The sequence below is a fragment of the Macrosteles quadrilineatus genome, unplaced genomic scaffold (genome assembly GCF_028750875.1).
Source record: "Macrosteles quadrilineatus isolate MER2022 unplaced genomic scaffold, UCM_ALF_1.0 Scaffold_6__1_contigs__length_79288215, whole genome shotgun sequence".
Taxonomy (NCBI): Eukaryota; Metazoa; Arthropoda; class Insecta; order Hemiptera; family Cicadellidae; genus Macrosteles; species Macrosteles quadrilineatus.
In genome coordinates this window covers 12,552,076-12,565,051 of record NW_026542599.1, presented here as the reverse complement: position 1 = coordinate 12,565,051, position 12,976 = coordinate 12,552,076, and the positions used below count along the sequence as shown (strand labels likewise).

General features: G+C 35.0%; 1 protein-coding gene across 1 annotated transcript in view; it reads right to left on the bottom strand.

The window, feature by feature from the left end:
* Window positions 1–330: 330 nt before the first annotated feature.
* LOC128996162 (uncharacterized) overlaps window positions 331–12,976 on the bottom strand; it is a 195,916-nt gene continuing 183,270 nt past the window's right edge. The window contains exons 3-6 of the mRNA XM_054421299.1: window positions 6,964–7,099; window positions 5,424–5,557; window positions 2,577–2,775; window positions 331–904 (exon numbers count right to left, since the gene is read on the bottom strand). Coding sequence (XP_054277274.1) covers window positions 831–904; window positions 2,577–2,775; window positions 5,424–5,557; window positions 6,964–7,099 — 543 coding nt within the window. The 3' untranslated portion in view covers window positions 331–830. The remainder of the gene's footprint in view (window positions 905–2,576; window positions 2,776–5,423; window positions 5,558–6,963; window positions 7,100–12,976) is intronic.

Sequence of the window (12,976 nt, the reverse complement as noted above, 5' to 3'; positions counted from 1 at the left end):
ACGTAATTTTAGAGATAACTCAAAAAATACTTATAAAACATGATTTTTGGCTGAAAGTAAAAGCACAGGCACGTAGCAACTAGGTTAATAAATAATAAATAAAGGCTTTAACCTGATGTCGTTTCTCTGATATACTAGATTTAAGAACAACTATTAATTAATTAAGAAAGCTTCTAACTTCTCAAAAACTGTAGAAGGGTCTAACATTTTATTTATTAAAAAGTTTTAAATACTTGAGTGTATTCATTATTATTTTAAAGTGTCAAATCATCATTAGAAATTTTAATTGATACAAACACATGTATAAACCTTGAAAAAATTGAGGGTGTATTGACCTGTTTCTTCAGAACAACTTTAATTTGTTGATATCCATTCAAGTTAGAGTTATTTTTTTATCTAGACAAATTATATAATTTACTGAAAATATATGTCATCCTTTAGTCATCCTACAAAAAATACAATACAAGTTATATGCCTGAAAAAAAACTATCGTTGTAAACTCACAATTAATTAAAAGATTTTCAAACTCATCTACAAACCTAAAATGAAAGACTCACGGGCGACTCTCAACAAAAGGTTCTGAGGGAAATTCCCCTAAATAAACAACGTGGAAAAATTTAATTTTCATTTACCCTGTTTTCAATTTACAGTTTAGATAAAATTCGAGAGTTGAATAAAATAGTTCGAATAGCGTTTACCCACTAAACGACAGCGCATTTTCAAGGTAACATTATTTGGAAGAGTAGGAAATGTACATAGACCAAAAACTTGTCATAGAATACAGTATTGTCCTTTCCCCTAATATATGTACACAACGCTTACAGATGATGCTATCTGGTCGTCAGCTGGATGAAACAGAGCAGAAGAATGAGCAAGAGTCTGTCATGAAGTCGCCGTGGCGTCCCTAGACACAAGAAAATGTGCATTTAAAATTATGAAATACAAAGAAAATCTATAATGGAAAAATCAAAACATATAAATGATCATATTGAAACCAAATCATTGTAACAAAATGACTAATCTTTAAATTGATCCCTGTATTTAAATTTATTATTACATTGTCTGATGAAAACACGTTTTCTTTAGATTGAAGTTCTATCACGGAGTAAAGATTGAGTTTCATCAAAACTAAATCCTTACACCAGAATAAAACACGCCTTATTAATAAACAAAGGACAAATGTCAAATAAGATAAAATACATAATATTAATCATAGGCACTACATCAATACTTAAAAACAAATCTTTAATATTCCAGTCCCATGAAGAGGTATTTGAATGTGATCACAAATTACAAAAATTTCCTAAAAGATATGTCCAAGTGATAAAAAGCCAGTGGGATCTTGGTCTAAATATACAAGAACCTAAATAACCTAGGAATGTATATTGTGTGTAAATAGAATCAAACAAAGAACAACTAATTTGTGGTCATTCAAAATGTAAAATAAGTTCTCCCAAACGAGTGTTCAACATAAAAAACTTCGAAGATGTTACAAAGATCATGAAGAAAAAACTCCTTAGAAGTAAAAATCCGAATTTTTTTTGCCGTCTTTAAACAATTATGAACATTAGGTGGCAAGAAGTGATATCCACCGACTAGATTGCTCGTAGGAAAAGAAGGTAGTAATAAAGAGGATATGGATATTGATACCCAACATGATAGGAATCGGAATATACGCTATTAAGACTCTTGATTGGACCATGCATGGTGTTAAAAGAAGGGGAACTCAAGAGAGAGCTGAAAGCATAGTTTTGAAAGGGAGGCTAGACGTATAGGGAGGCTGAACATATAGGGATGCTAGATGGATAGGGAGGCTAGATGGACAGGGAGGCTAGATGGATAGGGAGGCTAGATTGACTCAGAGGCTAGATGGATGGGGAGTTAGACTTATAGGGTGGCTAGATGGACTCAGAGGCTAGATGGACTCAGAGGCTAGACATATAGGGATGCTAGATGGATAGGTAAGAGTTGGGAAGTAATAAGGATACACTGCTAAAAGGGTCCAGGGGAAATCACTTTGTGAATTTATTATCTAGGGGAAACTAAAGGAACCAAGTCAAGAAATAGAGTATAGTATCAGTAGAATCTAGAAGATATGAAGGTATAAAGAGTGTAAGATCATAAGTATTTGGAAGTGAAATGTTAAAAGAGGCTGGAACCCCTTTGTCTTACCTCTTTTAACACTTTGCTTCCAACTTTTCTATGGCCTTACTATTCTTATCTATAGATAAGTTGGGGGTAGTACGGTAAATATAGTGGCCACTGCTGAGAGGGGACAGTGGAATACACTTGATGACCTCCTACCCCAGAGTTAGTTAAAGGAATAAAGCTTACAAAGGAAATATATCAATGATTAAACATATCCCCTATGTATAGGTAGCCTCTTTCAACACTTTGCTTTCATCTTTTCCTTATCCTTCATTTTCTTACATAAAGAGGAGTTGGGAGGAAGTAAAGATAGTAGTCACTTTTGGTGGAAGACATTTGATGAACTCATACTCCACAGGAAGTTAAACGTCGTAAGTCTACGAAGGAACTTTAGCAATAATCAAACAGATCTGGAAGATAACACCCACCACTATGTCCTGGTCCCAGCACACTCGCTGGTCTAGGAGGTTCCTGCCACAGCTCCAACTCACTGACCCCTCGGTACAAGTGGTACATGGTAGCTTCACACTTGAGATGTAACTTCCCCGTGTCTGCCTCTAGAGACAGGAAGCTGAGAGCCTGCTCCAGCCCGTCTTGCGAGTACACTGTGTATTGGGCCTCCTCCTCCTGAAACAGACGAGGGAAGAGATGTAGGAGTAAATAGAAGAGCTGTCAGGCGACATAGATCACATATCAATAAAAAAGGATTTAAACTTAGTAAAATTCGCTTCTGGATTCTTTGTTCAGCTGATGGAGACTTGTCTCAATATAAATCTAAACCTGATTAGTAATCTCCAAACTTTTGAGTACATGTTTACTTGCAACGAAAAGGGTATGATTTTATTTGCAGGTATACTGTCACAACGTTTTGTTTTCTACTGCTCACGCGAGGATGTCCCACCGAAAAAATTATCCTCACAAATTTGTCTTATTCTTCGTAATCAATTTGGGAAATAGTTCCATTGATTAGTTTGGTGTATGATTTGTAGTGCATAAAGTGATCATTTGGTCTGACATGTCAATGGACGCTCAATTTTTTGTTATTCCCTGCTGTAAGGGGAGTATCATCAAACACTGTCTCATCGGTTTCCCCTAACATTATCTGTTCATCATAGGTGTGACAAATTTGATAAATAACCCATTTAATGTTTTTGCTAAAGACTATTCACAAGTAAATATAGTGACAAGTTTGAGAGATGAAAGATGTAAATACAAGTTTACAAACGTTTACAAAAATAATTAACCTTCAAAAGGTTTCAATTTTGTAAGATATTTATAAGTTTGTAAAACTACTTGGAAGAAAAATACAATGTTAAGAGATTTACGGAAGGGATTAAAGTAAGAAGAGATATCATCGGAGATGGGATTCCATTAAAAGCTGCAGAAATGGACGAACGTTTCAGCCATTCGTTACTTCCCAGATGTATAAATCTACTTGCAGCGATTGCAGACCAAAGGACTGTAAAATTGTCAGGACGTTTTAGTTTCAACCATCCTTAATATTAAATCCTCTCGGAAAATCACTCTATCGGAATATATAAATCCTTTAATCTTATTTGGAAATAATTTACGATTATCCGGAGTTTTTAAGTATGACACAGCCTCTGTTATTCGATATAGAGCTTAACTGTTTTTATCGTAATACTTTGCTTGTACATTTACTGAGGGAATAAATAAGTTTAGACAATTTCATCGGGTACAAAATAGTGTTGAGAATAATTTTACGAAAGATGATCTAAAATAAAATCATTTTGACACAATGCTATAAACTATTTTAACTTCATCCGAGTTTTACAATGTGGTGGGAAACAACAAAAAAATTTTAAACTTGCTGTGAAGAACAGCCAGAATTAAATATTGATTTTAGAATATTACAAATATTCTATAATCAACAGCACAGTTTTCAAAAGCATATCACTGAGCTATAAATCTCCTAATAAAGAGGACCGTTTGATTTCTTTCAAACGGCTCTTTGTATGGATTTCTAGAAACATGCGAAACAATCAACATTGGGAAGTCTTCGTTGACATGGACACAAATTGGTATTTTATTTCCCATTTATAGCGCAGGCTCAGATATTTAAAGGCCTAACTAAACTTTGAGTTAAAATATCAAAATGAAATATGCTCTTGGTGCTACTAAAATGGATTAATAATTTATAACTAATAGAAATACGGCCACCTGATAGTTGTGATTGGGTTTCATATTGTTATAGCTATGATTGGTTCCGTACCCAAATTGGCAGATCTATCTTCCACTTTTCGAATATTAATTAAAATTTAATATTTTTGAAACCCCATATTTACTTACAGTACAACTAGCTTGGTGCAATATAGTTTACTGTTCATTACGTTATTATTGAGCTGGTGGGTCAAAATTATTTTTGAAATCTGTATTCTTACAGTAGATTAAATCCATGCGATGATTTAAGTTATCAATTAATTAATGTGACTGTCAATCTACTACAATTTACAAACTAGATGGTTTTTGTTGTTGTGAATTTTGTCAACGGACTATTTGTTGTTATTCAGCAGACTACGTTTTTAACAATGTATTAAAGTTTTTAGTATTAACTCGCTAGTAAAGCCTTCAAGGTTTGGTCTCGTATATCTTTTATAAGTAAAATGCTGTTCAGTCAACAGCGACAGAGGGAAAGATATAGTAGGAAATTATTCTGTCAGGCTGACCTAGTTCGGAAGATTGAGTGGAGGAAAAAGTAGCAACTTTTTTTGGAGCAATCAAAGTTAAACCGTAATGTTTTAAGCTTTGAGATTCGATAGTGATATAGCTCTAATGTTCTAAGTGTGAATAAAGTGCCATGATAGTCATTATTTAGTATGTAATAAATTGTTATCACAAAATTGCGATGATAATACAACTTTTTCTGTTTCACAAAATTATTTGTTAAAAAAGAGTATATTTTTTTGGTTTTAACACACAAAATCAAAACCTTTGCAGGATATTTTCTAACCAGATAGCTAGTTAGGTTCATAAACGCAGCTTAAAATGGATTAGACATATACCTAAATAATGATGTTAACGTTAAGTTAATAAGCTAATTGAAATAGAGTTAAATATACTAACATTTTGATATTTTCCATTGCTAGGTTCCTGCTATCAAATAAATCACACAACTTGTATTACTAAGAAAATATTTAGAATCTTCAATTAAAGAATATAAGTAGAATATGGAGCAACAACTGTGATTTGTTTTTACAATGAGTTTTTGTAATACAAAGTATGACAAATTCAGGACAAAATATATTTTGACTCACCAGATGATTGTTGAGGTACCACGAAATGTTTACAGCTGGACTGGAAGGTGGCGCTGTACAATTCACTTGAATTTGCTCCCCACTTGAATATCTGACTTTCTTCGTCGATATTTCGGGCTCTCCAACTGGAACATCTGTAGGGAAATAATAATTTTTTTACACAAATGAAATAATAAGCAGGTTAGTCAGATGTTTTTAAAGTCTATTTTACCTCGAGATTTTTTAAGGAGACCGGAGCTTAAGGGATGTCCTTAGATGACATAAGAATGATGAAGCTACATCAATCCGTACAATTGTGAGAATAGTTAAGGTTAAGGTGTCAATTATTTAGGACCACGTGTCTCCCAATTTACGATTTGCGTTTAAAGCATATGTATAAAATATTAACTATATTTAGGCAAACCTCTAAAATAGAAATACAGACATATAGAACCAGTAGGAGTGAAGAAAAAAATATTAGACATTATTCACCATTTTTACTGGGGGATAAAGTACTTTGGACAGTGGATTGTGGGATTGTGCATAAATAAAGCCTCGAGCCAATCAGCTGATTTCCCTAGCTGGTAACAACATAACGAAGTTGTACATCGTGTTGGTTTTTTTAGCAGATTTGCCATGTCAGTGCTAGTCCAGCTGTATTTCTAGATGTGGACAAACACATACGCTGAAGATGACCACAGCACTGTAAAAAATTGCCACCCAGTAAAAATTCAGTATCACACCACGTCAAAAAGTAAACTGTTGTACGAAATATTTCTTAATCTATTTCGACGTTGATAGCTCTCGTTGCAAATGTTCTACTTTTAAAAATTGTTCAACAACTCAATCACGTAAGAATTAGTCATTCTGCCTCTACCTTTACTTAATATTGGTAAAAGTTTATTCCAATTTACAGATCTTAAAATAGCAATATTTACATCTATAGTGGCAATGAAGTAATATCCGCTTAGCAAACTTACTAACCAGTTGTTAACCATTGGTAAGGTTTTAACATTAATTCTTAAGAATAACCTAAGTTGGACATAAAAAACATAAGCAAGGGGGGGTCCAGTATAATTATCAATTATAAATTACCAATCATTGAGATAGGGGCAACACTCAAGGCTAATCCACCAAGGTACGTATTTTAACCAAAACATGAATGAACGATGAGTATAGAATGACGTGAAATGATGTATGTAGCTATGTTACTGACTAAGATCAGCTGTTTCGTTAGCCAGGATCATTATTTTGAAGCCCAAATATCAGGAACAGCTGTGTCCAGTTTCGAACTATCAAAAAGCTAATGACTTTTCTCAGGCTCGAACTGGCAACCTTTTGATCGTCAGACGAGTGCTATAACTACTTAGCTACTTATCCGGTCAAGTATCAAGTAAACTGAAAAATTTTAGTTACAAAACTGGGACGTAAACGCATGTAATTGGTGTATTTTTTTAAGTCCTCAGCACTATACACTGAGCCACATACTTTCACTCTACTACATACCATCGTACTCCTTGAGTCTAATCTATATCTAATAACTCTAAGATTTGTTTCCTACCTACAACCCTGAGTGTGGCTGATTGTATCTCCGTGTGGAAGAGGGGAGCGTCCGCAGACACCTCACATTTGAACTCTCCTGTGGAGCGACGATCTACGTTCAGGAGAGTCACTATACGGTCGTCAGATCTGGACACCTGTGGACACACATTGCACGCAATGACACAGTTGTGCGTACAAAATTTTACTCACCATAACCCTATAGTTTGTACACATAATATCAACCATAATACAAGTTTCTATACAAACATTACTTGCCATGACTCAACTGTGTGTACAATAATGTCCAACTATGGCCCAATTGTCTGTGCAATCATTTCAAGCCATGGCACAGTTGTCTGTGCAATCATTTCAAGCCATGGCACAGTTCTCTGTGCAATCATTTCCAGCCATTTCTCAGTTCTCTGTGCAATCATTTCCAGCCATGGCACAGTTGTCTGTGCAATCATTTCCAGCCATGGCCCAGTTGTCTGTGCAATCATTTCCAGCCATGGCACAGTTGTCTGTGCAATCATTTCCAGCCATGACACAGTTCTCTGTGCAATCATTTCAAGCCATGGCACAGTTGTCTGTGCAATCATTTCAAGCCATGGCACAGTTGTCTGTGCAATCATTTCCAGCCATGACACAGTTCTCTGTGCAATCATTTCCAGCCATGGCACAGTTGTCTGTGCAATCATTTCAAGCCATGGCACAGTTCTCTGAGCAATCATTTCCAGCCATGTCTCAGTTCTCTGTGCAATCATTTCAAGCCATGGCACAGTTCTCTGTGCAATCATTTCCAGCCATGTCTCAGTTCTCTGTGCAATCATTTCCAGCCATGACACAGTTCTCTGTGCAATCATTTCCAGCCATGTCTCAGTTCTCTGTGCAATCATTTCCAGCCATGGCACAGTTGTCTGTGCAATCATTTCCAGCCATGTCTCAGTTCTCTGTGCAATCATTTCCAGCCATGTCTCAGTTCTCTGTGCAATCATTTCCAGCCATGACACAGTTCTCTGTGCAATCATTTCCAGCCATGTCTCAGTTCTCTGTGCAATCATTTCCAGCCATGACACAGTTCTCTGTGCAATCATTTCCAGCCATGGCCCAGTTGTCTGTGCAATCATTTCCAGCCATGACACAGTTCTCTGTGCAATCATTTCCAGCCATGGCCCAGTTGTCTGTGCAATCATTTCCAGCCATGGCACAGTTGTCTGTGCAATCATTTCCAGCCATGACACAGTTCTCTGTGCAATCATTTCCAGCCATGGCCCAGTTGTCTGTGCAATCATTTCAAGCCATGGCACAGTTGTCTGTGCAATCATTTCAAGCCATGGCACAGTTGTCTGTGCAATCATTTCAAGCCATGGCACAGTTGTCTGTGCAATCATTTCAAGCCATGGCACAGTTCTCTGTGCAATCATTTCCAGCCATGGCACAGTTGTCTGTGCAATCATTTCAAGCCATGGCACAGTTCTCTGTGCAATCATTTCAAGCCATGGCACAGTTGTCTGTGCAATCATTTCAAGCCATGGCACAGTTCTCTGTGCAATCATTTCCAGCCATGGCACAGTTGTCTGTGCAATCATTTCAAGCCATGGCACAGTTCTCTGTGCAATCATTTCAAGCCATGGCACAGTTGTCTGTGCAATCATTTCCAGCCATGGCACAGTTGTCTGTGCAATCATTTCAAGCCATGGCCCAATTGTCTGTGCAATCATTTCAAGCCATGGCACAGTTGTCTGTGCAATCATTTCAAGCCATGGCACAGTTCGAGAACCTTGAGCAATACAATAGGAATAGGAATGTTGAAATAGCTGGTGTGCCAGAGTCTGCTACAGAGAACATGGCAGAAATAATTGAAAAGCTGTCAACAATATCTGGTGTAGCCATTGACTTTGTCAACGACGTGCAAGCTATGCACCGTGTTCCAACAATGAGAGATAAAGGGCCTAAGCCAATTATTGCTCAGTTCTCCAATAGAAAAATCCGTGATTCTTTCTTAAAAAACTGTAAAAAGGCTACCATAAAATCAACGGATTTCATTCACGGTATTCCACCTACTAACGTGTATGTCAACGACCATTTAACTCCATACAATCGTAACCTACTGTTTCAAGCTAAAAAACTCAAAGAAAATGGTTTCAAACATGTATGGTCTGTGGAAGGTAAAGTTCTTGTCAGAAAAAGTGATGATGGAAAGTGTATCCGTATTTTTTCACTTGAAGATATAAAAAAACTTATGCCTGTAAATTCTGAGTAAAAAATGTGTTGATTGTAAAGTAAGATTTTTTCAATACAGCTGATTTATCATGAGTAGCTGTAGGACTGATGAAGAGTTTAAAATATTTCAATTAAATATTCGAAGTCTAAGAAAACATTTTGATGAACTTGTTTTGTACCTAAACACTTTAAAATTTTCTTATGACATTGTTGTGTTAACGGAAGTATGGATTAAGAGTGGAGAAGAAAATAAGTACAACATTCCAGGATACAACTTGTTGTTGAGAGACAGGCCAGACAACCAGGCTGGTGGAGTTGTTATCTATGTGAACTCTGCCCTATCCTACTCATGCCGACCCATCCTTCTGCCGACAGCTGAGATTCTCAATGTCGTCTTCACCTTATCACATAAAAATACCTCAACTACACTTTCACTGTTTGGAGTTTATCGTCAATGTAAACACAGTTATAATAATTTCAAATCCGATTTTGAAAATTTGTTATTAGAATCAAATGACCCTACAATTTTTGTTGGAGATTTTAACATAGATTTATTAAATGATTCTGGATCTAAATCTGATTACCTTAACTTAATTTCTGCATATGGTTTTACTAATTTAATTAATCAGCCTACTAGGGAGATAAATAATAGTGCATCTTGTATTGACCATTTGTTAATAAGAAATACAAAAAGAATTGCTTTTGTTCATACTGTTGATAAAATAGGTATAACAGATCATTACGGAATTAGTTTGTTTTTGTCTGAATTAATTAATAGTAATAATAGTATAGCATTTAGTAGTGTCTTGGATAAAGATTTGTTTCGTCGTAAGCTTAAACTGGCCGATTGGCAACCTGTTTTTGATGAAGATAATGTGAACAAATGTGTAGAAAATTTTTATGATATCTATCAAAAATGTGTTGATAGTTCTTGTTATTTAAAAAAACTGAACAACAAAAATAAAAAAAGGAATGAGTGGATAAACAATGAACTCATAAATTTAATAAATAATAAAAACAAACTTCATAGCATGGTTTCAAAAGATAAAAACAATGTTCAGTTGAAAATGCAATATAAAAACATTTCCAGGCTGGTGACTAGAAAAATTAGGTTAGCTAAGAAAAATTACTACTCTAGTCTGATTGAGAGGTCTAATGGGGATTCAAAGGTTTATTGGAGTGTTATAAAAAAAATAATTAGAAGTAATAAAAGTAATTTATCTAGTTTTGAGATAGATGATGTCCTTATTGAATGTAGTGGCAGTGAGAAAGTTATTGCAAATAAATTTAATGAATATTTTACACAAATTGTACCTGAATTAAAGCATGAGAACTTTGGCTGTGATATGTTTGTGGAAGATTATAGTACTTATGATATTTTTATTAGAGATTTTGTATTTATTGAGTCAGACATTGTAGATATAGTTAAATCTTTAAAAAATAAGGCTAGTGCTGGGATAGATGGTATTAATATTTTTATAATTAAGGATAACTTAGATGTATTCACCCCATTGTTATGTAAAATAATTAGAATTTCCTTGGATCAAGGTGTCTACCCAGACAGGTTTAAGATAGCATCGGTAGTACCGATTCATAAGTCTGGAAGTTTATCTAAAATTTCATCATACAGGCCTATCTCCGTTATAAGTACTGTAGCTAAAGTTTTTGAGACTTTGGTTAAAAAGAGGCTCATGGAATATTTTTCTAGTAGATCTCTTTTCTCTCAAAATCAATATGGGTTTTTGCCAGGTAAAGGCACTGATCTTGCTTTAGAAAGACATGTCAGTACTATCACTGATGCCATTGACAAACGTAAATATACATTGTCTTTGTATTTAGATTTTCAAAAAGCATTCGATGTTTTGGATCACAATGTGCTGTTTTCAAAATTTAGAAAATATGGTATAGGTGGTAGAGCTTTAGAGTGGTTGCAATCTTTTTGTAAAGGAAGAAAGCAGGCTGTGAAAGTTAATAATGTTTTGAGTGAAGTGCTTGATTTGCAATTTGGCACCCCTCAAGGAGGGGTTTTGGGCCCCATTATTTTTTTGATATATATAAACGACTTGCTGGAGCTTGATTTATATTCAAAAATATTTGCCTATGCTGATGACACAGCTCTTGTGTGCTCAGCTTTCAATAAAGAGTCGCTGAAACTAAAAATAAGAAAAGATTTAGACAAGATATCAAATTGGCTAATTGAAAACAGATTGTTAATAAACTCCTTAAAGTCTAAATGTTTATTTTTCTTTGATTATAATCAATCTCGAGAAAATTTACAAAATGAATTTAATTTATTGTGCCATAAACACTCTTGTTTGTATAATTGTTCTTGCAGTTGTATTGAAGTAGTAGAATATGTTAAATATCTAGGATTGTTTGTTGATCATCATTTAAAGTGGGAGCAGCATGTAAAACAACTCTCAATTAAATTAAGGAAAATAAATTATGCTTTATATCACTTAAGAGACAACATTAGGAGTGAGCATTTAAAAAAGGTATACATCTCCTGGTTTGAAAGTGTGATGAGATATGGAATAGTACATTATGGGGGTACTTATCCTACCATATTACAACCTGTCATTACGAACCAAAGACATGCACTGAGGACAGTTTTTGGATTAAAAAAATATGATAGAGTTAGTTATCTTTTTGAACAAGAAAACCTTTTAACCTTCAATCAATTGCACGTATACTGTTTGATTATGTTTGTTTTTAAATATCCGTACATGTTTAAAATGAAACCTGTCAATAGAATATCTCGATCAGCACAATATTACTTGTTAGCAGAAAGCTTTTTTAAAAAGGAAACTAGTAGGCATCAGTTTTGTTGTCTTGGTCCAAAATTTTTTAATGCATTTGTAAAAATGTTTGGTAATGAAGTTTATTATGATAAAAGGTCTGTGATAAAGTCAAAAGCTTTGTTGTTTTCTATCAATCATAATATAGCATAAATAATCTGTAACTTATTTTTAGCATTGTTTTAGATAAATAACTATTTATATTTGCATGTAGAATTATTGTCTTTCTAAAAACCGTGTTCTTATTAACTTATTCTAAATTGTTTATTTATAACATAAGTGTTATTTATATGATTAAAACTGTTGCAATAGGAAATGTCTACTCACTGTTCTGTAAAGTGACAAAGAAGAAAAAAATGAACTGTTTGCTGCCAGAAAATGAAATGTATTACAGTAATAAAAATGTGTTTTTCATCCCGCGCGTGCTTTGCATGGCACATGGGATTATGTATTTAATTTAAAAATTGCATGAATAAAATTGTTTGAATTGAATTGAATTGAATTGAAAAGTTCTCTGTGCAATCATTTCCAGCCATGTCTCAGTTCTCTGTGCAATCATTTCCAGCCATGACACAGTTCTCTGTGCAATCATTTCCAGCCATGGCCCAGTTGTCTGTGCAATCATTTCCAGCCATGACACAGTTCTCTGTGCAATCATTTCCAGCCATGGCCCAGTTGTCTGTGCAATCATTTCCAGCCATGACACAGTTCTCTGTGCAATCATTTCCAGCCATGGCCCAGTTGTCTGTGCAATCATTTCCAGCCATGACACAGTTCTCTGTGCAATCATTTCCAGCCATGGCCCAGTTGTCTGTGCAATCATTTCCAGCCATGACACAGTTCTCTGTGCAATCATTTCCAGCCATGGCCCAGTTGTCTGTGCAATCATTTCAAGCCATGGCACAGTTGTCTGTGCAATCATTTCAAGCTATGGCACAGTTCTCTGTGCAATCATTTCCAACCATGTCTCAGTTCTCTGTGCAATCATTTCCAGCCATGACACAGTTCTCT